This window comes from Mus caroli, chromosome 3 (assembly GCF_900094665.2).
Source record: "Mus caroli chromosome 3, CAROLI_EIJ_v1.1, whole genome shotgun sequence".
In the NCBI taxonomy this organism is placed as follows: Eukaryota; Metazoa; Chordata; class Mammalia; order Rodentia; family Muridae; genus Mus; species Mus caroli.
In genome coordinates, this window is record NC_034572.1 from 138,516,720 (window position 1) to 138,537,686 (window position 20,967).

Consider the following 20,967-nt stretch of genomic DNA (forward strand, 5'->3'; position numbering starts at 1 on the left):
GCTGTCTGGATAACATAGCCAGTCTTTACAAGAGTAGAGGGTCAAAGGTGGTAGAAGGAATAACTTTGAAAATTTTATTTTCAGTAACTTATTTTAATTAGCTTATATTATATAATAGTTGTATTAATGTGAAAAGAAATCTTGTTATTTATATCTGTCCTAAGAATAATGAGGCAGTCTCATTATTTGCAGGGTATTCCGGGACCACATGGAAATCCTGGGCTGCCTGGACTGCCAGGTCCAAAGGTAAGTAAATTCTAATGAGCAGCGCCTCATTTTTCTGGCATCTTAGAAGAATGGTCTCAGCCTTTCAGGCTAGACTTGGGACATAGGAAGTCTGACAGTCCTGAGTCACAGTTCATTAGCAGAATTGTCTGGGAAGGTGGTCCTGGATAGCATAGAGAAGCAAGCCCAGTGGGCCATGAAGACATGCCAAGAAGCAGTGTCCCTCCGTGACCGCTGTCTTATTGCCTGCCTCTTGGTATCATTGCCCCCTTTATATACAGAATGCCACTTAGTCTACAGGAAGATTTTTGTTTTGTTTGTTTTTTTGTTTGTGTAAGATTAGGGTCCTGCTGTGTTACCATGGCTACTGTTGAACTCCTGGACTCAAAAATCTTAATTCAACTTCCCAAATGCTGGGGTTGCTGGCACTTTCCTCCAAGCCCAGATTCTTATAGTTGTTATTTAGTTAGTTGGGCCCTTAAATATTAAGATACCATAGAAGCTACTTCTTAGGTGAGTAACCTTCCAACCACCAACGTAACTACCACTGTAGCCTTGTTGGTACAAATGGAGATAGCTGTGAACAGACAACCAAGGAAACAAGCTCTTCTCTTAAAAAGTCTCTTTGACTATAGGACACAAGAGATTCCTAGTTATAGTTCTAATTTGTGTCTAAATTTGTAATTAGTAAGATGAGAAGACAGAGCAGCAGGTGGGACTCCTCCAATCATCTCTCCTTAGTGGGTCAGCTTGCGAGGTGCTCAGAAGCATCCAAAAATCCACGAAAAAAGATGTACTTCCTTCCTTCTCTCACACAGAGTGAAAACAGGATTTACCATTCTCTAAGAGTGGAGAATTATTTATGCTTAGCTGAGAATAGTAATAAAATTCACAAGTGAAATTTTAAAGATTCTCTATTGTGGCTTCTATATTTTTTGAAGTCTGGCAAATACTTTGAGAAAAAGGGCACATTTCTCTTAAGCATTTGGAACCATCTGTTTTCGGTTGATACAACAGAGTTCCACAGATGAGGAAATTTATAAGGAAAATGAGTTCATTTTAACCCATGGTTCTAGTCTGGAAAATTTAAGGTCAATCCAATTGGCTTGCTTTGGGGAGCACCTTCTGGCTGGGTTCAGCATAAATATGAACTATAGAAGGGTTTCAGGACAACAAAGGGTTTCTAGCAACCTGCCCTGTAATACATAGACAAGAGCCTCTGAGAAGACAGGTCACCCACTTCAGAGAGATTTCATTCATTAATCTACTCATAAGGTCCTTGTCCCCAGGACCCAAACACTTCCCACCTACCAACATGCCACACTGACTCCATAGCAGAATCATACGAAAATTAATTTAATATTGTGTCCAAAGCCATTGACTGAAAAATGATGTCATATTTCTCTTAAAATATAAAATAATTCACTGACTGTATCTCTGTTTTAATAACAGAAGATTTTGACAGAGTGTCTTTTTTACTTCTCATTTTTCTCAATAATCAGAATTATGTTAGTATGCACATTCAAGATTTTGAAAAATTACTCAGTCAGAGTCACAGGTTAAAATGTTAATTTTTGTGATAAGCAGTTTTCTTAGATAAACAGCCATCCCTCCAATACTAAAATAATAGTGATAATTTGTTGTGCTTCATAAGTAGTAAAGGTAGTATAAGGCTTACAACGCCTGTGAAGAAATAGTCCTCATAGTAGTATCACCTGTGTTTATTGTTTATTCCCATTTTATTTAGGAGGATATTAGAGAACTTAGCTTTTACAAACAGAGCAAAATAAACACACACACACACACACACACACACACACACACACATATATATATATATATATATATATATATATATATATATATATATATATAAACTAAAAAGCAAGTAACCCAACCTTGGTTCAAAATGTTTTTTTTCTGTATTTTTATCATTTATCAGCTTTTCACATGAATTTAATGGGGTCTACCCATGTTTATGTCACATGCCTTCTGTCACCTCCTATCCTTCCCTGTTAACATCCTCCACCCAAAAAGTTGCCCTCCTATTCACAGCTCTTCTTTGTGTGTCCCACTGAGGTTAAGATGGGTTCCTTGCAGGGAGTGGAGAGTTGTTTCCTGGTGCCTGAGGAAACTCACTAATGATAACACCTCTATCTTCTTAGAGAAGGCAGGAGCCTCCATTCATCTTGATATGCCAGTGGGCTCAATCTCGGTCTTGTAGTGATAACAAACTGTTGAGAATTCATGAACACAAAATAATGTTATCTAATACCATACGCTGTGTATAGCATCTATGGAGACGTGACTGAAGCCAGTGATATACAACATGTACCTAACACTTCCCTAAGTGACTCTTAACTATCATATCTAGGGCCCCAAAGGAGACCCTGGGCTGTCCCCAGGCCAAGCTGCCTCTGGAGAAAAGGTAATTATTTGTCAATGAAATAAAGATATTTTAATTTATTTTTAATGTTTAATGTTAATAAAAATTTCCAGGGGGTTGGGAAGATGGTTTAGCAGGTAAAGTGCTTATTACACATGCATGAGGATCTGAGTTTGGAGCCCTAGCAACCATGGTTTAAGACTATATATGGTGGATGCTGCTGGAGTATGTCACTTTAGTGCTGGGAGGCAAGAAAGGCAAATCCTGGGGGCTTTCTCCAAGTTCCAGGTTGAGTTAGGGACCCTGCGTCAAAAAATAAGGCAAACAATGATGGAGAAGACCAGCATTACCTCTGGCCTCCATGTGTGCATATGTAAATGAGGACATTCACTTCGTGCGTGTGCATACACACACACATACACATACACCATACATTAACACATGAATAAATAAATACTATTTTCTCCCTTTAAAAAATAAATTTTATTGTGGCCAGAGAGGAAAGCAGAAGACTATTGAATTTTAATAAGAAAGAATCTGAAGAATCGAGTAGATTATGCTCCATAGACTTGCGATGCTGCTTTGAGTCTTCCCATTGATTTTATAAAGTGTCTGCTGGAGCTTGACTTTGTGGCTGACAGGGTGAATGGGCTGAAGCGTTGGAGCAGAATGTGGCCTTTGCTTTCTGTTTGTCCTTTGAGGCAAGGTCTCATGTAGCTCAGGCTGGCCTCAAACTCTGTGTATCCAAAAATTCCATTGATCCCTCTCTCTGTTCCCCAAGAGCTGAGATTACAGGCGATTGCTCTACCATGCTGGCCTAGAACAAGTTCTTAACTTCAAAGGTTTTACTGTTGATGTGCAGGACATGATGCATGTTAGGAAGGTTCTAATTCTTTACATGGTATCAAGGCTACCGTGGCTCCCAGAGATAGTTTTCATGTAATTGGATTACAGAAACTTTTATAAATTTAAAGCCACATTGGGAATCCTCAAAAACATTAATCTAAAATTTTAGGAATTTTCTTTCTGTTATAGAACTGAACTCAGAGTTAGAAAAACACAGAAAACGAATGAAAGTCTATTTCCAGAAAGACAATATCTTCATTGGCCTGGTCATCACTAGGAGAAAAAAAAATACTAGGAAGTCTGAGAAATAGTATCCTATCTTTTAAAATACCTAAATACAGCAAGTTTACTCTATTATTAAATGTTGAAATTAGAGGTCAACTCTGTTCTGGTGAGTTCAAAATAGAGACTCCAGATTAAGCCTAAGCATTCATATCAAATATGGTTTTATCTTTCTCTGTGATTTGTCTGTTGTACAAAATATAGGGTGTCTCAGTATGGGAGTGGAAACTTGAATGATGTCTCCATTTGAAGTGTTTTGATTTATTCATGCACTAACTGTGCTTAATAGTGTATATAAAAAAATGCGCTTAGATGTAAAAATTTAACACCACACATCCATTGAGCTTTAAGTAAAACCCAAGCTTTGAATAGATGCATTCCACTTTCTTTTGTCTTTTTCCATGTAAAGACTACCAGGATTTAGGCAGGGCAGACAGGGGCTGTGCTACTGAACTATATGTGTAGCATTTCTCTATCAGTTTATATGTGTGTATGTATACCGTGTGTGTGTGTGTGTGTGTGTGTGTGTGTGTGTGTGTGTGTGTGTATGTGTATGTATGTGTGTATACCATGTGTGTGTGTGTGTATATGTATGTATGTATGATATGTGTGTATATGGTATGTGTTCATGTGTATGGTGTGTGTGTGTGTGTATATATATATATATATATATATATATATATATATATATACTGTGTGTACATGTGTGTATGTATCCCATGTTTGTGTGCATGTATACTGTATGTGTTTGTATAACATGTATATATGTATATCATGTATGTATGTATATCACGTGTGTATGTATACTACATGTATGTGTGTGTGTGTACACGTGTGTATGGGGTGTGTGTGTGTTTGTATATTGTGTGTGTGTATCCCCTGTTTGTGTGCATGTATATGTGAGTGTATATGTACATCATATGTGTTTGTATACTATATGTGTGTATGCATATCATGTGTGTGTATGTATATCGTGTGTGTGTGTGTGTGTGTGTGTGTGTGTGTGTGTGTGTAGGGGGGCACTCATATGTCACAGCACATGTGTGGAAATCAGACAATAACCTTGACTACTGATCTTTACCTTCCACGTTGTTGGAGCCAGGACCATGTTGCTGTCTCCCACTGCATAAGCCAGGCTAGCTGATCCATAGACTTTCAGAGACTCTCTGAGTTCTGCTTCCCATCCTGCCTGAAAAGCCCTGGGTGACAGAGGTGTACTGCGGTCCCCAGCTTCACGTGGGTGCTGGAGATTTTAAATCAGGCTCTCGCGCATGTGCAGCAAACATTTACTTACCCACCCAGCTGTCCTCTCATAGCTCCTCAGCCCTAATTTTAATTGGAGGGGTAGTGTCTCATCAAGTTGCTCTGGAACCCACTCTGCAGCCTAGGTATGCAATGAACTTGCAATTCCTCAACCTAACTTTCCAGAGCAAGTAGGGTTGCAGAGCTGCATCACCCACCCAGCTGAGAGAGGGAGGTAAAATGATAAAATAATAAAATAATTTAAATCTCGTCTCTTAGAAATTGCATTTTATGAAATCTGATTCTCTCTCTTGACACTGCAACAGACTTGTCGCAGGTGATGAAATGAAAAGCCAACAAATGACTCTTGTTCCTTTATTCCTTGTGATGGGTCCTTATTTAGATGGGGAGAGGTCAGCCCTAGTCCTTGAGGTTTAGGAGTTTCTCATTTCCCTCTGAGCTGGAGAGGTCCTTTGTGCCCTTGAAATCTCTCTGAGTCTCACTACACTTGAATGCAGACCTGTGCAGTGGTTAAGGAGATGCCTTTAGATGCTGTAAACTGTAAATCTGGCGGTAATGTCATTCCTAGAGAATAAAATAACACAGAGAAAGGAATAAAAGCATGCACATGGGGAAATATCAGTTATTCAGTGCTGGAAGAGGTGGGGAAGCCCTAGGGTTGGGGGTGGAGAGATGCTGGGACAAGTAAGAAAGAATGCTAGGACGGTCTGAGAGAAACTTGGAACTTAGGCCAGATTGTTAAGATCAGAAATATATACACGGAGGGCTTGTTGTCCTGGGCTAAAACTTTAAATTCTATTTTTTTTCATGGTATTAAACGTCTCTGTTTTGTTTACAGGGTGACCCAGGTCTTTTGGGGTTAGTGGGCCCCCCTGGCTTACAAGGTGCAAAGGTAAGTGTTTTTCTCTGACATAGTTGAATGTCAGATGGACATTCACACTTCTGTGGCTATTGTAAAGTTGAGGCTCACACCGATGTCTCAGATCCCATTGCTCAGCAGAAGAAAAGTAATCAAAAACTTTAGCCAGGCTAGTCCAAAAACTTAATATCCATTAAAGATGAGATCTTGAGTATAATAAAAAAAAGACCGTTGAGTTTTGTGAAGAAGATCAAATTCACAGGTAGGACAGAGCCAAAGTCACAGACAGGAAACTGAAGTTCTCCTTTTAAGGTATATTAATTGGCATCTTAACTCTGAGGCGTTTCTGTCTTTTTGTAACATTTTTTTGCCCAAATGAAATGCTCACTAGTAATACACTTGGACTTCTTTTTAAAAAAGGATTCTCACCTATTAGGAAATAATGTCTGCCAGGATGTATCTCCAAATGTGAGCTTGAGAGCCATTTGCCGGTCAGACCTTTTTGTTGCTATGGCGCATACCTGAGAGAAGCCCTTTGAAAGAAGGAAGGATTTCTTTAGGCCTACGGTTCACAGATAATCAGTCTTCAGGTAGCTGGCAACAGAGGTAGAGAATCCTAGTGGGAAGAGCATGGTTACTCGAATTATGGCAGCCAGGGATCAAAGACAGTTACAAAGGACTGAATTGGTTCAAGAACCCATCTTGATGGCCTACTTTCTCCTGGTGGGGCCTTCATCCTAAAATCCTAAACATCTCCGGAAATAACAAGCTGGGAACTCATCTTCAATATCTGAGGGCTATAGAGGAAGGGCATGTCATTTCCACATTGTAATGTGGAGGCATGAAAGTGAGTCTTGGCAACAGCTAATAAATAGCTGCAGTCACGTGTGCATAGCAAGTCATGTGACAGATGCTCTTTCTCCGAACCCAGCTACTGTAAGTAGCTCTCTAATAAACAAACTCTCCATGTCAAACTAGATTTGGCAGTAGCTCAGAAAAAAGGTTGAAAATTTTGAGTTGATACTGTTTCATTTCTGAAAATGTTTTCTCCTTTTTCCAATTGTATCCGTTAATGGACACTGAGCACAATTAAAAAAAAAATCAGGTAACGTTAAGAATGCAAAGCACATGAGGGTACAGTCTAAACTCGGACTTGCTGGTTGCTTAGCTGGCCTGAGACAAGTCCCCATCAGACTGTCTACCTGTATGCATTTTATATGAATAATACATTCAAAATGGGCCTGATATGGTTTACTGTTCCTTTCTGGTTGGAAGGATAAGGGCAGACAGTATTGGGTAGAATGTTCAGGGATTAATGACCTTTAAACTGTTTAGGTTTTTGATCTGTAACAGTTATAGGACCTTTTAAAAGGTTAATAACCTTTTAAACATGGAACTCGTTAACTCAGTCAAATTTTTGGTAGCATTTTATTTGCACAGTTGGTTCCTACAAACAGGATCTGTGCTAGAAGAATCTAGAATAGAGGCTCATCTAGCAATGCCTCACCCACCCTGTTCCTTCATTCTTGCAGTCCTTCCCCAGAGTCAGATGCCTTCCTAAGCTCAAATCTGTACTTTCGTTTCTCTAAGGGAAGAAGCTAAAATAAGCCCAGAGTGGTTAATTTCAGCATCACAGGAGTTATAACAGGAGTGAGGCAGAGACCCATGGAGACTGAATCTGTGGGCCTTTAACTGTGCATACGTTCATAATGAGAGTTAAATAAGGTACTTAAGTTTTAACAGATACAAACTAATTACATAATTTTATCCATTGAGGCATTTTATGGATTACTTTGGTAACACTGCTGATATCAAAAGTATCTATTTTATTACATGCAGTGTTCTAATATGCTGAGCACTTTTAAAAAACAACCCTGAGTGTGTATATAATGCTGAATATGCCAAATATAAATGAACCGAAGTCTTTGTGGGCTAAATAACTCACCCAAAGCCTTTCACTGGCGACTCAGTCCCAGCCTGTTTGACACAGTGACTGTGCTCTTTGTAATTCTTCATAGCATTTCCTATGTGCTAATTCATTGTCTAAGTTATTGTTTAGTTCATTATTTAAGCTACTAGAATTTCAGTATTCTATATTTCTGTCTCCAGTCTGTATGCAAGAGGAAGTGAGACACCACTTTTCACAAAAGCCACTGGATAAACAGTTTTGGATGACAGATGATGTGGCTTCACTATTCTTTGTCTCTGAAAGGGGTCTGGAAATATTAAAATCCTCCTAATACAAACCAAACTCAAATGCAAGTGATATTAAAAACTAAATAGACCGCAAGGAAACTCATAGAAACTCTTGAGATAAATAAAGATTAATGTGGAAAGTTTTGACAACTTTAAGTACTATTGAGAGAAATAGCAAAGTAGGACGGCTGACATATTTTTCTCTACTCTCCAACAGAATTATGTTATTTGAATCTTTCTCCTTTTAGCCTCACTTCTAATTTTAAAATAGAAGCATCTCTATCCAGCAACGTTTGTCCCCTGTGTTGACCCCTCTATTACACTGCCTCTATTCACTTTTTTTGCATAACTCTTGTATTTCCTAGGAGCTAAAGTATATTTTTAATTCCCACTTACTAATTTTTTTTTTTTTTTTGCCAAAACGGCAGATAAATTGAAACCAGAATGCATGCTGAGTTGGACAGAGGACAAAGGATGTGAGTCCAAGCTTGGATTCAAAGATAGTTCTTCAGATTGCTTTATAAATAGCCATCAGCTGTGATATTAAAATTGGAAGCCTGCTATTTTGCAGAGTAAGAATGTCAGGAGTGTAATCAAATGCAAAGGTTTCCTAGGTTTGAGAGGGTTCGGGAATGTAAGCAGCTAACTGTAAAACATATCGACATTTGAAGCGCTCCGTCACAGTGCATGTCATCTCTGAATATCAGAAAGCAGTTCTGGGCTTTAAATTAATCGTCATAAGTCAATACAAGCTCTTATTTTATTTGACTACAATTGATTCAGCTTTTTGAAAATGTCCACAGTAAAAGAGACACAATGGAGTAAAAGTTCGTAGGAAGCAGGGAAGGGAGAAACTGCTTCCACAGACTCCTCTGTGGTTTCCCAGTCCCCTCATAAGCTGTTAAAGCAACAGCAGCACTGATGAGTAGTCTTACTGAATGTCAGTGGGAGAACTAATAAAAGAATCCAGCTTGGCTGCAGGTCAGGGCCTGAGGAGACAATGTGAAGATTTCCACCATTCTATAGCCAATTCTATACGTCACCTCTTGCTGGCCCGTCCTCCTTCCTATAAAAGTCTGCAAGGCTAGTTCACCTCTGATCGGTCCTCAGCCAAATGTGGTGCTAGCATCTAAATCCAAAGCTACCACTTACAAGCTGTCCCACATCCCCTGTCTCCATTTCTACCCTCTGCCCTTCCTGCAAACAGGACTGGGGGGCAAGGCCACATGGTTCTCTGAATGCTCTGGGATGGAAGCTAGGGGTAGCCAAAACTTGTCAGCTGGAGGGCTTTGAAAATCTCCCTTCAGTCTGATTGAGGTTGTTGACATTTCAACATTGGCAATAATTTCATTTGACTTAAAGTATTTCAGCCTCTATAATTATATCTATAGCCTCAGAATCAGCTGCCGTCACTGGGCATTGCTGCGGTTAATTCAGTACATTTTCAATTCAAAAGCCTGTTGTAACTCAAAGAAGTACTAAAATTAAAATCTTGGCCTGGCTAGTTGGCTCAGTAGGTAGAGGTGCTGACTAACTTGGACCCACAGCCTGAGTTTTATCCCTGGACCTCATGACAGAAGGAGAAAAGCAACTACAGTTACTGGTCTTCTGATCTCCATACATATCTGTGGCACAAGCTTGTGTGTGTGCATGCAAGCATAAATAGATAAATTGAATAAAAACAAATAAGTTTAAAATTAAAATCTCCATGTGAAAATAGACTCCAAGCTCTACTTTTATGGGAACTCCTGCCACAAATTTAAGATAATTCTTTAATTTATTGTAGTGTGTTTTAATCTGTTTTTGACATAGAGATATTAAGTTTTCTTGTTGACCAATTTCTTTAATGGGTGTTTTTCCTCTATTCTTATCAGTGTCTTCAGTGAAAAAGATCATATATTGTTAGTTTTTGACCTTTTGATGTTTTACTTGAGTCAAATAAAAAGCTCTCAGTTAGAATCTTGATTCTATTCAAGTAATCTCCCATCCATCTTCCCAACATGTCATCCACTCTCACCTGGGCACTGAAAGTCAACACTGATGTCAGGAAAAGAAGCCACTTCCCCTTTTGTTTTTTTGTTTGTTTTTTTTTTCCAGACAGGGTTTCTCTGTGTAGCCCATGCTGTCCTGGAGCTCGCACTGTTGATCAAGCTGGCTTCAAACTCAGAGATATTGCCTCTGCCTCTGCCTCTGCCTCTGCCTCTGCCTCTGCCTCTGCCTCTGCCTCTGCCTCTGCCTCTGCCTCTGCCTCTGCCTCTGCNGCCTCTGCCTCTGCCTCTGCCTCTGCCTCTGCCTCTGCCTCTGCCTCTGCCTCTGCCTCTGCCTCTGCCTCTGCCTCTGCCTCTGCCTCTGCCTCTGCAAGTACTGGGATTAAAGGTGTGTGCCACCTTTAAGCTTTAAGGTTAAACTCCTTAAGGGTTCTGTGTATCCCCTCTAACTTTACCACACTTGTGGTGATTTACAAACATCTTTCATCCAGATTATAACAGTGCTATGCAATCCACCCTCTTTCACCCCACTCATCCCAGCATTCTCTTTCCAATATCTGGTAAGCAACATGAAGGAAGGGATTATTTACTTTTGCTCCCAGCTTCAGATTCTTGTCTATGTTCCTTGATTGCCCTGACTGTGAGCACTAAGATGAGACAGACCATTGTAGGGAGCATGCCCAAGAGGAGTTCCTCGCCTCAAGTGGTCAGGAAGCAGGGCTAGGAAGAGACTGGGGCCAGATACCAACTTAAAGGAGCTCCTGTAGTGATCTGCTAGCCCTGTGTTCTAGTGTCTGCAGTTCCCCAAATAGCATCACCAACTGAGGATTGTGTGTCTAGCTTGAAAGTCTGTGGGGACCTCACATCTTCAAATGGTCTTTGCTTTTGATGGAATGAAGAGCCAACCTACAGACCCTGAGATTGGGTTTGCTTTTAAGTACATCCGTCTTGAATTCATCCCATGTCTTCAAGCCTACAGTGAGTCTCAGATCTGCTTTTCATCCATATATCAGCTAAATTTTGCAAACTCAACATCCTTTCTGACGGATTCTTGCACTCACAGAATTCTAGCAACTGCAATTTAGCAATTACCCAATTCAATGCTATCATTTTACATACGATGACGCTGAGGCTTGTGATATGACTAGTCACTGAAGAGATTGGAGCCAGAACCCACTGTGCTGCTCTGTGCATGTTAGTAACACTGAGAACAGACACAGACAACATCTTGTTTCACTTAGATGCTTTTGATTGCAAAGGACGGGGCCATAGGCTATCACTTGGGGGTCAGCGTTTCAATCCCTGCTGAAGCATTAAAGGAAAAGGGAATCATGTGGAATCTAAAAATAGGGCTGTAATATGATGACCCTTATAGAGACAGGCTGATGCCAAGCAGATCTGGGTAGCTTAGTGGCATATTTGTGGATGTTTAATGTACATTCTCCCTCTCTCCCTCCCCCTCCCTCCCTGTTTCTCTCCCTCCCTCCTTTTGTCCTCCTTCCCTCTTTCCCAACCACCCTTCCCCTCCTTCTCCGTCTCCCTCCCCCCATCAATATACCATTTAAAGTTGTCTTTCTTCTCCTCTGACAACTTTTCTCAGCATCATCGCCAATCACTCTCAGTTTTCCTTGTTCTTATGGCATCTCACAGTCCCCACTAGGGAGTACCTGAATGTTTCAGCATTCTTGTTTTATATGACTAGAAAAGATAAAGTAATTGAAACAGTGACTCTATTTAGACAAATTTCTTCATTCTAAGTGATCTCATGGGCTAATGGCAAGACTGGGTATTGCTCTCTCTTGGGTCAAATGTCAACTGCAATGGCTGAGTCCGGCTGGGATTGAACTCGTGAAGAACAGGTCATGCTGGGAGGTACTGGTGTTTTCTCAGGCTCTCTGACTGAAGGTTCCCTGAAGGGGGTGGGATATGCATGCAGGAGATACTGCACTGTTGTAGAATGCATCCCAGAAAGTAGTCCAGAGGTACCTGAGACCAGTGCTTCATGCTGTTTCGATGTGGGTGAGGGAGGAAGGAAATGCCAGAGAAAAGCGTGTTGCACATAGCTATAGACTCAAGCTCGCAGAAGGGAAAGGGAGGGAGGGAGCACCTACTTCCTCAGAGAGATGGTGGTGGGAGAGTCACTTGGACTTCTGCACCTCCTGTCCTGGCTCTTCACTGTTCTTTCCTGTCTCCTAAGCTCTCTCAGATGAGAATTCTGCCTCACCTCAGAGAGTCACCACCACATGAGTTCTTACCTCTAACCCTAGCAGAGGAATCAACCTGGCTTTGATGCCTCATATTTTTAATTACTCTTTGGCTATCTTGAAAAATGGAACATCTTAAAACCAAGTGAAAACACAGCACACATTAGGTGCTGTCAGGCATAATACACAAGTGACTGGTAATGTCGGGACTTTGGAGGTGTCCTTCTCGTTCATCAGTTTGGACACAATGACGCCAGTGAAGTCCAGTTACATGTGAGTGTGAGATAGGGACAGATTATGCAGTTCTTGATATATCTATCAAAGCTATGCCATCCTCTGTGCTGTTGGTTATGTCATTTAACTTGCTTCTGTTTCCTCATCTATAAAGGTGGAGGTAATACTGATGTCATAGGATTATTGAGTGACGACAGCTGACTGGGATTTTGGGAAATGGTGGCTTTAATTCGTTATGGCTAAGGAATTTCATTCCTCTCCACTCTTCCTTTGTCTTGGGACTGCTTCCCTGCCTCACTCTTAGAGCCTAATTACAAATGAATTGGCTCTCAGACCTTTGCCTCTTTCCTCTACCTTTCTACATACAGACCATAAAAACTCACCTCTAGACTCCTGTTTCTCTGTCTGCTCTTGGGTTCCTGCTTTAGCCTGTGTTTACATTGCTGTAGCAGTGTCTGATGGTGGAAAACTTATAAAGAAGAGCCATTTATCTCATTTCTCCTGTTTCTGGAGAAGGGAAAGTCCAAAAGCCTGGTGCTGGTTGGTGTCTGAGCTGCTAGTGCTTAGCCTGGCCTGCAGCGAGGCTGCATGCTCTTTGAGCCACTTATGGTGAAGAACAGAAGGATGGAGGATGCTTTTTTAAACAGGTAGATCCTAAGGCCAGTCCCAAGAGAGAGAATTCCCTCCCCAAACAAAGGCATCGCCCTTCTTGTAGATTCGCTCGCTTTGTAAAGGCACCTCCGTCAGCACTGTTATCCTGAGGACCAAATTTAACATGACCTGTGGCAAGGCCATCCTGTATCCAAACCACAGCAGTTTCCAAAACAGCTCTGTGTATTAGCATTCATGTTATGCTTCTGACTTTAAAATCCCCAGAGCTTCCAAAAGTAGCTACTGTAGGCTCATTGGGGAACCAAATCCTTATTCCAGTCTCTAATCTGCTTATCTAAACTTGCCTTCTCTACAGCAACTGATCCGTATTCACTTCATTAGGTCACTGTGAACCACTAAAATAAATAAATAAATAAAAACTAAAAAAAAAAAAAAACCTTTGTTTCTTGCAATATAGAGATGGGATATGTTGACATTTATAACTGGCTGGTTCACTTATGAGTTATATTTTGCTTCAATTTCTATGTGTTTCCTTTGATATCAAGCCTGGCCTTTAACTCCTAAGCCCATCTTTCCAGTCCAATTCTGAGGTAGGTTAGAAAAGGAAGTTGAGCGGGGAATATGACTTGGTCAGTAATGTACTAGTTGCCCAAGCCTGAGGACCTGAGTGTAGAATCTTGGCACCGTGTTTAGAAGCCAGGTGTGAGGGTGCAGTTTTGTAACACAGCTTGGGATGGCAGAAGCAGGAGGATTCCTAGGGCTCTCTGGCCAGAAAGCTAAATCAGTAAACTCCCAGCTTTCTGAGAAACCCTGTCTCCAAAAACATGGAGGAAGCTTGAGTAAGAACCAGACATCAACCTATGGTCTGGCCACACATGCACAAATACATACAAACAAGCACATATACACATGGGCATGTATGTACACATGCATACACACGCCAAAGAGAGGGAAAAAAAAGAAAGAAAGGAACTGTTCTCTGTGTTCACTGAAGTTTCTGGAAATGGATATTGATTCACTAAGTTTGTATCAATAAGCCTCCAAATCTCTCCTTTCTTCTTTGTTTCAACTTCTTTTACTCTGTTGCAGATCTCTCTAGTGGGGTTAATTTCACCATCTATGTTAGGGTGTTAATGAGGGATTAGGATTTGTTCGTGTTTCTCTGACCTAGAAAAGATTTCTATAGTTGATTTCCTAGATGGCTTTTTTTTTTTTAGAGCCCTTTGGATGAATCTGTGGACAGTCTCTTTCCTTGGTCAGTTCATTCATGAATTGCAACAGTGACTGGATTAGAGACAGGGCTGGATGTGGTCCAACTTCTCAGTAATTATAAACAGATTATGTCTGAAGGCATGTTGTCTCAATATTACTGAGCTAAACACACTTCTAAAAAGCCTCAGTATATTTAGCAGAGTCTTTGCTAGATTGGAGCCTTTTATAATAGTTATTTTTAGAATTCATTTTTTTAAATACGAATTAAACTCGTATTCAAATTTAGTAAGAAATAGAATATTGTATTGATTAGGGAACTAACAGTAGTGATCAAAAGCTAATTAGGGGCTGGGGATATAGCTCAGTGGTGGGATGCTTGCTTGCCTGGTGTGTGTGAGGCTCTGGGTTCAGTGTCCAGTGTTAAAAAACAGAGCAAGTAAACATAGAAACAGAAATCCCAAGATTTTAGAAGCTACATTTTGTTAGTCAACTGCTTTCTGTGGGTTAACTTTCCATGCCAGATCTCCACTTCTTTCCTCGTAGGGTCTCAAAGGACACCCAGGGCTCCCCGGACTCCGCGGCGAACACGTAAGTGCTTTCTGGCATTCTCTGGTCACAAAGGTGGGCATAAAGCATCTCGCCGGGGAGATAATTCCTCTCTCACCACTGCCATGTTTCCTCCGAGTTATTCTCATTCTATTTAGCGCAAAGAGAACACCGTTTAATCGACTAGCTATAGATTATCAGCAAACTTATGAACTAGCAACATTTTAGTCTTCTTGCTTTCTCTTTTCCTGCTGTGTTCAGAAGAGTGGGGTCTTAAACCTCTGATTCACAAGTCTATTTGAGAATTCTGCAATGACTGCAGGCCCTCTCCAAGAAAATATACATATCTATGCGCACCGCTGACCTTCAACGTTAGTATTCACTCGGTTCTAATTGGATTATGAGACCCTAATCAGCAGCAATTCAAACTAAAATGGTCTACACATTGTTATCCTTATGCATGGGCACGCACGCGCATGTACTGTGTAAAAGTCGACATACATTTGTAACTGCTTGGGTATGGATCATGGTACTTCTTTTCTCTCCCACCGGAAAAAAAAATGACATTGCACCATAGAAAATATGTACTCGTGGACAGTGAGAAGGGAGGAACAGAACCCAGCTAAGGTAATGATGCAGTAGAGCCTCAGGAAGCCCTGAAGAAAACTCCACAATAAGAAGTGAGGATGAGTGTCTGAGGGAAATACACAAATGAGGAAACAAAGCCAGACTCCTCTGTGATTCATATGAAGCAGGACAGCATTGCTCTTCCAGTCCCTGAGGTGCAATTTTTCAAGATTACTAATTACCACCCATGGCCAGGAAGGTGGTGTGTATATCAGGAGCAGATGCAGGCTTGGCTTCCTGAAGCTCAGACAAGTGCTGAAAGGCATGTGAACATTTACAGGATGGGAGTAAGGGAAGGGTGGTAGGAATTAGCCCCCAGGGAGGAAAAAGCATCCCTAGAAATGCCTTGGCGGAAATGTGAGGACTCCAACATCAGTGACAACGCAGCATTGTCACTACTGAATGAATCCTCCCAACTGCTCAGCTATCTGGTTCTGTTAACTCACATGGTATTGCTCTGAGGGGTAATAGTACTACTAGCTGGGGAGTCTGGATTTAGTTTTAAAGACTGGAAGATTTAGTTTTAAAGACCAGAGAGTTCGAATGGTAAAGCACTTGCCACGAAGACCTCACTTTGATTCCTAGCACGCACATAAGAGACAGAAGGATCCTTGGGCTTCACTGTCCCCGGGTCAGGGTCTACTTGGCAAACCTGGCTCTCAGTGAGAGACTCATAACTAAAAATAAGGTAGATAGCTCCTGAGAAATGGCCCCACAGTTAGCCTCTGGCCTCTGTGTGCACATGTTCACACACACACATAGAGAGAGAGATGCTCACGCACATACCCTTTATAAAGACTAGAAAAAGAGGAGTGAACATTCATAGTGGCTTGAGGAACAATAATCTTTCATTTCAACCCTGAGAATACCAGATGTGCCAAGGAAAGTAATTGAGTCATTTCACTTGGAGTGTGGCTGTGATCCTAAGATTCATTTCTGGGGGAAAAAAAATTATCAGTAAATCAGCCAGCAAACACTTGAGAGCACAATTATCTCATTTTCATCAGAGCTGGCTGAGCCTGGACTTTTTGCCAAACTGTATTATGATGGACTGCAGCCTGTAGGATACTTAATATTTTACATGTGCTAGTTAATGAAATGCTCAGTAGCATTGGCCTACAGCTGCAGTTTCCACTGTAGACACTATTCCTGTATACCGTCCATCTTCTCCACATAATAGTCACATGACCCAGGTGTCATTACTCTGTTTTGCTCATAAGAAAACCAAGATGGTGTAGAAAGGTCCTGGAGTGACACTGCTGCAATTCTTAATGAAATTGTCAACTAAGCACGGCTGTTTTGATGTCCTTTGCATAAGAAGTGACAGTGGGACAGGCTTCCTCCTCTCCTGCTAAGAATATATATTTTTAAATCCATTTTTAAGTACAGAGTGAACTCAGCCACAGTGCCTTTGCGTTTCTGTGCTTGTCACAGTAGATTTTAGAGTGTGGCTGTCCCACAGTATGCTAGTGAATTGTGAAGCTCATGAGGGACGCTTGCTGCTGGCTTTCTTGGTGCTTGGCTGTTAGAGGAGGACTGAGACACGATGGAATTCTCCTGTTTCCTCCCCGCAGCTGGGATGTGTTAGGAACCCATCCTGAATCAGATTCCCCTTGTGTTCCATTGCAGACTCACTTTAAAAAAAAAAAAACAAAAAACAAAAACCCGAGTTCAGTTAACCTAATGTAGCTAGGAATGGAATGAGCCAGGCATGGTGATTGCTGTTAGTCAGAGAGACAATGACCTATAAATAAAAACTGCCTTTTAAATGTGTCTCACCCCTTCCCAGCCTCATATCCAAACACAAAGGCTCATGACTCCCGACTTAGGTCTGTATGTTTTGGAATCGGATGAGACATTAAAGAAGACAGTTGTAGACAGACTAGGGCAAAGGTCATACACAGGAGGCTTTTCCTAGAGTGTTAACTGCGTACCACACTCACATTAGAGGGCATCCGTGAGTAGCAGTCTCTGGAACTAGAATCATTGATTTAAGTCCTAGTGTCCCATGTACTAGCCATGGTCTCCGTGCTGCTGCTGACTGAAATATTTTATCTCTTTTCCTCAAATCTATCACACGGGAACAATAATATCTGTTTTATAGGGTTTTTAAAAGAGATTGAACAAGGTGATATGAACTTAGTGTCTGTAGCATGCTCAGTGAATAGGACATGAATAAAATACCTTACGTAGTTGATGTCAATAGGGTAATATTTTATATATAAAGTTTTAGAGATGGTTCTCACATAGGTAAGAATTTTTGTTGTAAAAGCCTCAGAAGGCCAGTGTTCATTCACAGTCCGTTAAACTATCTACATTCAGTACTTCTACATATCTTCACTGCTCCAGATGTAAAATAATATCCACTTACCAGATGTAAAGCGCAGATAAAATACGTGCTGTCTAAACAGTCTTAAGGAGGAATAATTGTTGGTCAAAGGGGACAGGAAAGGGGACAGGAGAACAAAACTAAAACAAGAGGGAGGGACTTTAAATTCTATCCTCCATTTGCTTTTCCCTGGGTCTGTTCTTTCTCCTGACATCTCCAGATTTTTAGGAGTTCTGAGGTTTCAGTATTTAACTGGAGGTGGTGCTTCTGTGTGCCTCAGAAGGTGGCAGACAAAAGGCAGTCTGCTATCTCTTTACAGGCAGTAAGCTGGAAGTGGGTTCCGTGTCACTGGACTCTAGAAAGCCACCCACTGTTCTACCGCTGGTGGCATATGGTGTTAAATAAGAGCAGCACAGCACACCTTCTTTTAACTTTCCTTCATTTAGGAGTCGCTTAAGCCACATAAACCCCGAGGAAACAGATGAATGGATGAATGAATATTGATGAGTATGTGGAGAGCTGGTTCAGTAACTAAGAGTGCTGGGTGCTTTTCCAGAGGACTAGGGTTTAGTTCCAGCACCCACATGGTGGCTCACAACCATCTGTAACTCTAGTTCTAGGAGATCTGCTGCCCTCTTCTGACTCATGCACATAAACAGCTGTGGAAGTAGATAAAATCTTTAAAACATCAGTGAAAGAGGATGCAAAAAATTAATATATTTTTTACTCATTTTTTTCAGCCATTCTGCAGCAGATTTCCTCTCTGATGTCTTTTGAAACTCTATATCAGTTTTCTTGGAGCAAAATGTATCTGAAGCCAAGAATACAAAGTGTATCAATTCCAAGTGAATTCACTCTGTCTACATTAGCCTGGGCTACTATGTCAAAATTCCACTGGCCAGATGGCTTGTAAACAACAAAGCTTTATCTCTCCCCATCCTAGAGACTGAACATCTAAGATGCTCAGTAGGCCAGCCTGGATGGACTCTAGGGAGGGCTGTATTCAGGGCAGGAGACAGCTGCCTTATATCCTGGCAGGGCTACCCAGCTCTTGACCTGTTCACATAAGGGCCATTCATGAGAACTCCACGCATTTAACATAACTACCCCTCCAAAAGGCCGTGCTACCCCTTAAACCACCAGGTCTGAGTGTTGGGCTTAGGATTTCAATGTATGAACTTGGAGCAGAAAATGAATATTCTGTCCAAGCATCCCCCAGATCTGTTCTGTGAGTTTGAGATAGAGCCATGGCATGATAAAGGTAGGTGTCCATCAAGATCTACTTACTCATCCAGACTCTATACTGCTATGTCTACCTTAGACGGAAACGAGGGGCTGAAGTGTGCTGATCCTCCTCCTTGATGAAACACTATTAAGAAATGTACTTGCTCTTCCTGGGAAATAATTGTCTCATTGACGAGGCCAGAACTAGACCCTCCCTCCCACCTTTGTTATTAGTGGTCAGTATCACACTTGGGGCCTTTATGTAGTGGTTTTATTCATTTTTATTAAAACTTTCAGCTGAACTTCTTCTTTTTAAATAACAATTTCAGTATGATACATACCATGCTATACTCAATAATTTTGGGGGAATTATTATTATTATTATTATTTAAGTTTAGGTATTGTAGATACCAAATATATTTCCTTGGGTGTTCTCTGGGGTTTGCCTATGTCTTATTTATTGATTTTTCATTTCAGGGACTTCCAGGACTCGCTGGTAATATTGGCTCACCTGGCTACCCTGGCAGGCAGGTGCAGTGACTATATTTACAGTTCTCCTTCACGTCCCTCTTCACATCTGCATGGCATATTCTGATTTTGAGAGCTGTTGTTCAAATGATGGATACGTTAGTTCTCCTTCATGGCGAATTACTTAGACAAACAATCAAAATCAAAGTTGTAAAAATTCTTCGAATACTGTACTGTAGACTGGTTTGTTGGACGTGGAAGCCTGGCTTTTAAATATATTTGATATATGTTTTGTGGTGGAATTTTTAAAGTTAAGATGCCTGAGGGAGTAGTGCCACACTAACTTGACTGAAATGAAATAAGCGTGAAGGTGTCTCCGCAACAAGTGTTATTTTAATAACACACTTAGAAAGGCTTGGGAAACAGTTGGCAGTTCTTCACACACCACTATGGGACACTTGCATCTGACATGAATTCAGTTCATTGTACAGTTTTGGAAATCTGTTCCAAACATTTTGTATCTATTTCCCTCCAACTTCCTTCCCAATTTAACGTAAATTAATAATAGTTTTTCTTCTTGGATTTTTCACTACTTGATTGTTTCTAAAAGTAATTAGGTAGATATCGAGCTGTAGATTTATAGCCTCATCATCGAAAAATAGCAAGTGGCAATATGAGAGTTAATCACTTGTTAACAAAAGTGTACCTTGGGCTCTTAGAACTGTCTGATGGTATTGTATGTATGGCGCACTGGAACCATTTAGTGAGGGTGTATGTTATCAGAAAACTAAAGTATGTAGACATACATGACTTGAAGTTTAAAACATATCCGTCTCTTTAAAACTTACCAAAATAGATCTTAAAGTAAATTAAGGGTAAGTCTAACATAAGACTGACAATTTTCCATTGAAAAATAATTTAGAGAAAAATAGTTTGTTGTTCCTAACAACACATGCCAATTTCTTTATTTAGATGACTTAAATATATATATATATATATATATATATATATATATATATATATATATATATATTCACTGTACATAATGCCTTTTGGGTTCTGAAATTCCAAAAATCTTTGAGTATTTGTAATGTTCTTTAGGTAAACTGAGCTCTGAATTTCATAGTCTTAGAAATGATACCCTTTTTGTAGTTTTATCAGTCTAATTATTAGCTCTTCAGGCATACTGTACCATCCTGACAACATCTCTTGTTCACACTAGGGTTTAGCTGGACCAGAGGGTAACCCAGGCTCCAAAGGTGTCCGAGTAAGTAGCCATTTTTCATCAATTTGTCATATATGCCTGCAAGAAAGTAGAAGGAAAAGATACAAAGTACTTGCCATTCCCACACTTCTTGGGTGTCTTGAGTTTTATGTAATATGTAAATTTAGTTAGAAAGGAATGAGTTTGCCATTTTCCCTTGGTGCACGGGAGCCATGGGTCCCATCAAGGCTTCGTCCACGTC

At 40.6% G+C, this 20,967-nt stretch overlaps 1 protein-coding gene across 2 annotated transcripts in view; it reads left to right on the plus strand.

The window, feature by feature from the left end:
* Window positions 1-20,967, plus strand: part of Col24a1 (collagen type XXIV alpha 1 chain) — a 265,128-nt gene that overhangs the window by 27,342 nt on the left and 216,819 nt on the right. For both annotated transcript variants that reach the window (XM_021158013.2, XM_021158014.2), the window contains exons 5-10: window positions 193-246; window positions 2,600-2,653; window positions 5,841-5,894; window positions 14,851-14,895; window positions 19,511-19,564; window positions 20,724-20,768. In XM_021158013.2, the coding sequence (XP_021013672.1) occupies window positions 193-246; window positions 2,600-2,653; window positions 5,841-5,894; window positions 14,851-14,895; window positions 19,511-19,564; window positions 20,724-20,768 (306 nt within the window). The remainder of the gene's footprint in view (window positions 1-192; window positions 247-2,599; window positions 2,654-5,840; window positions 5,895-14,850; window positions 14,896-19,510; window positions 19,565-20,723; window positions 20,769-20,967) is intronic.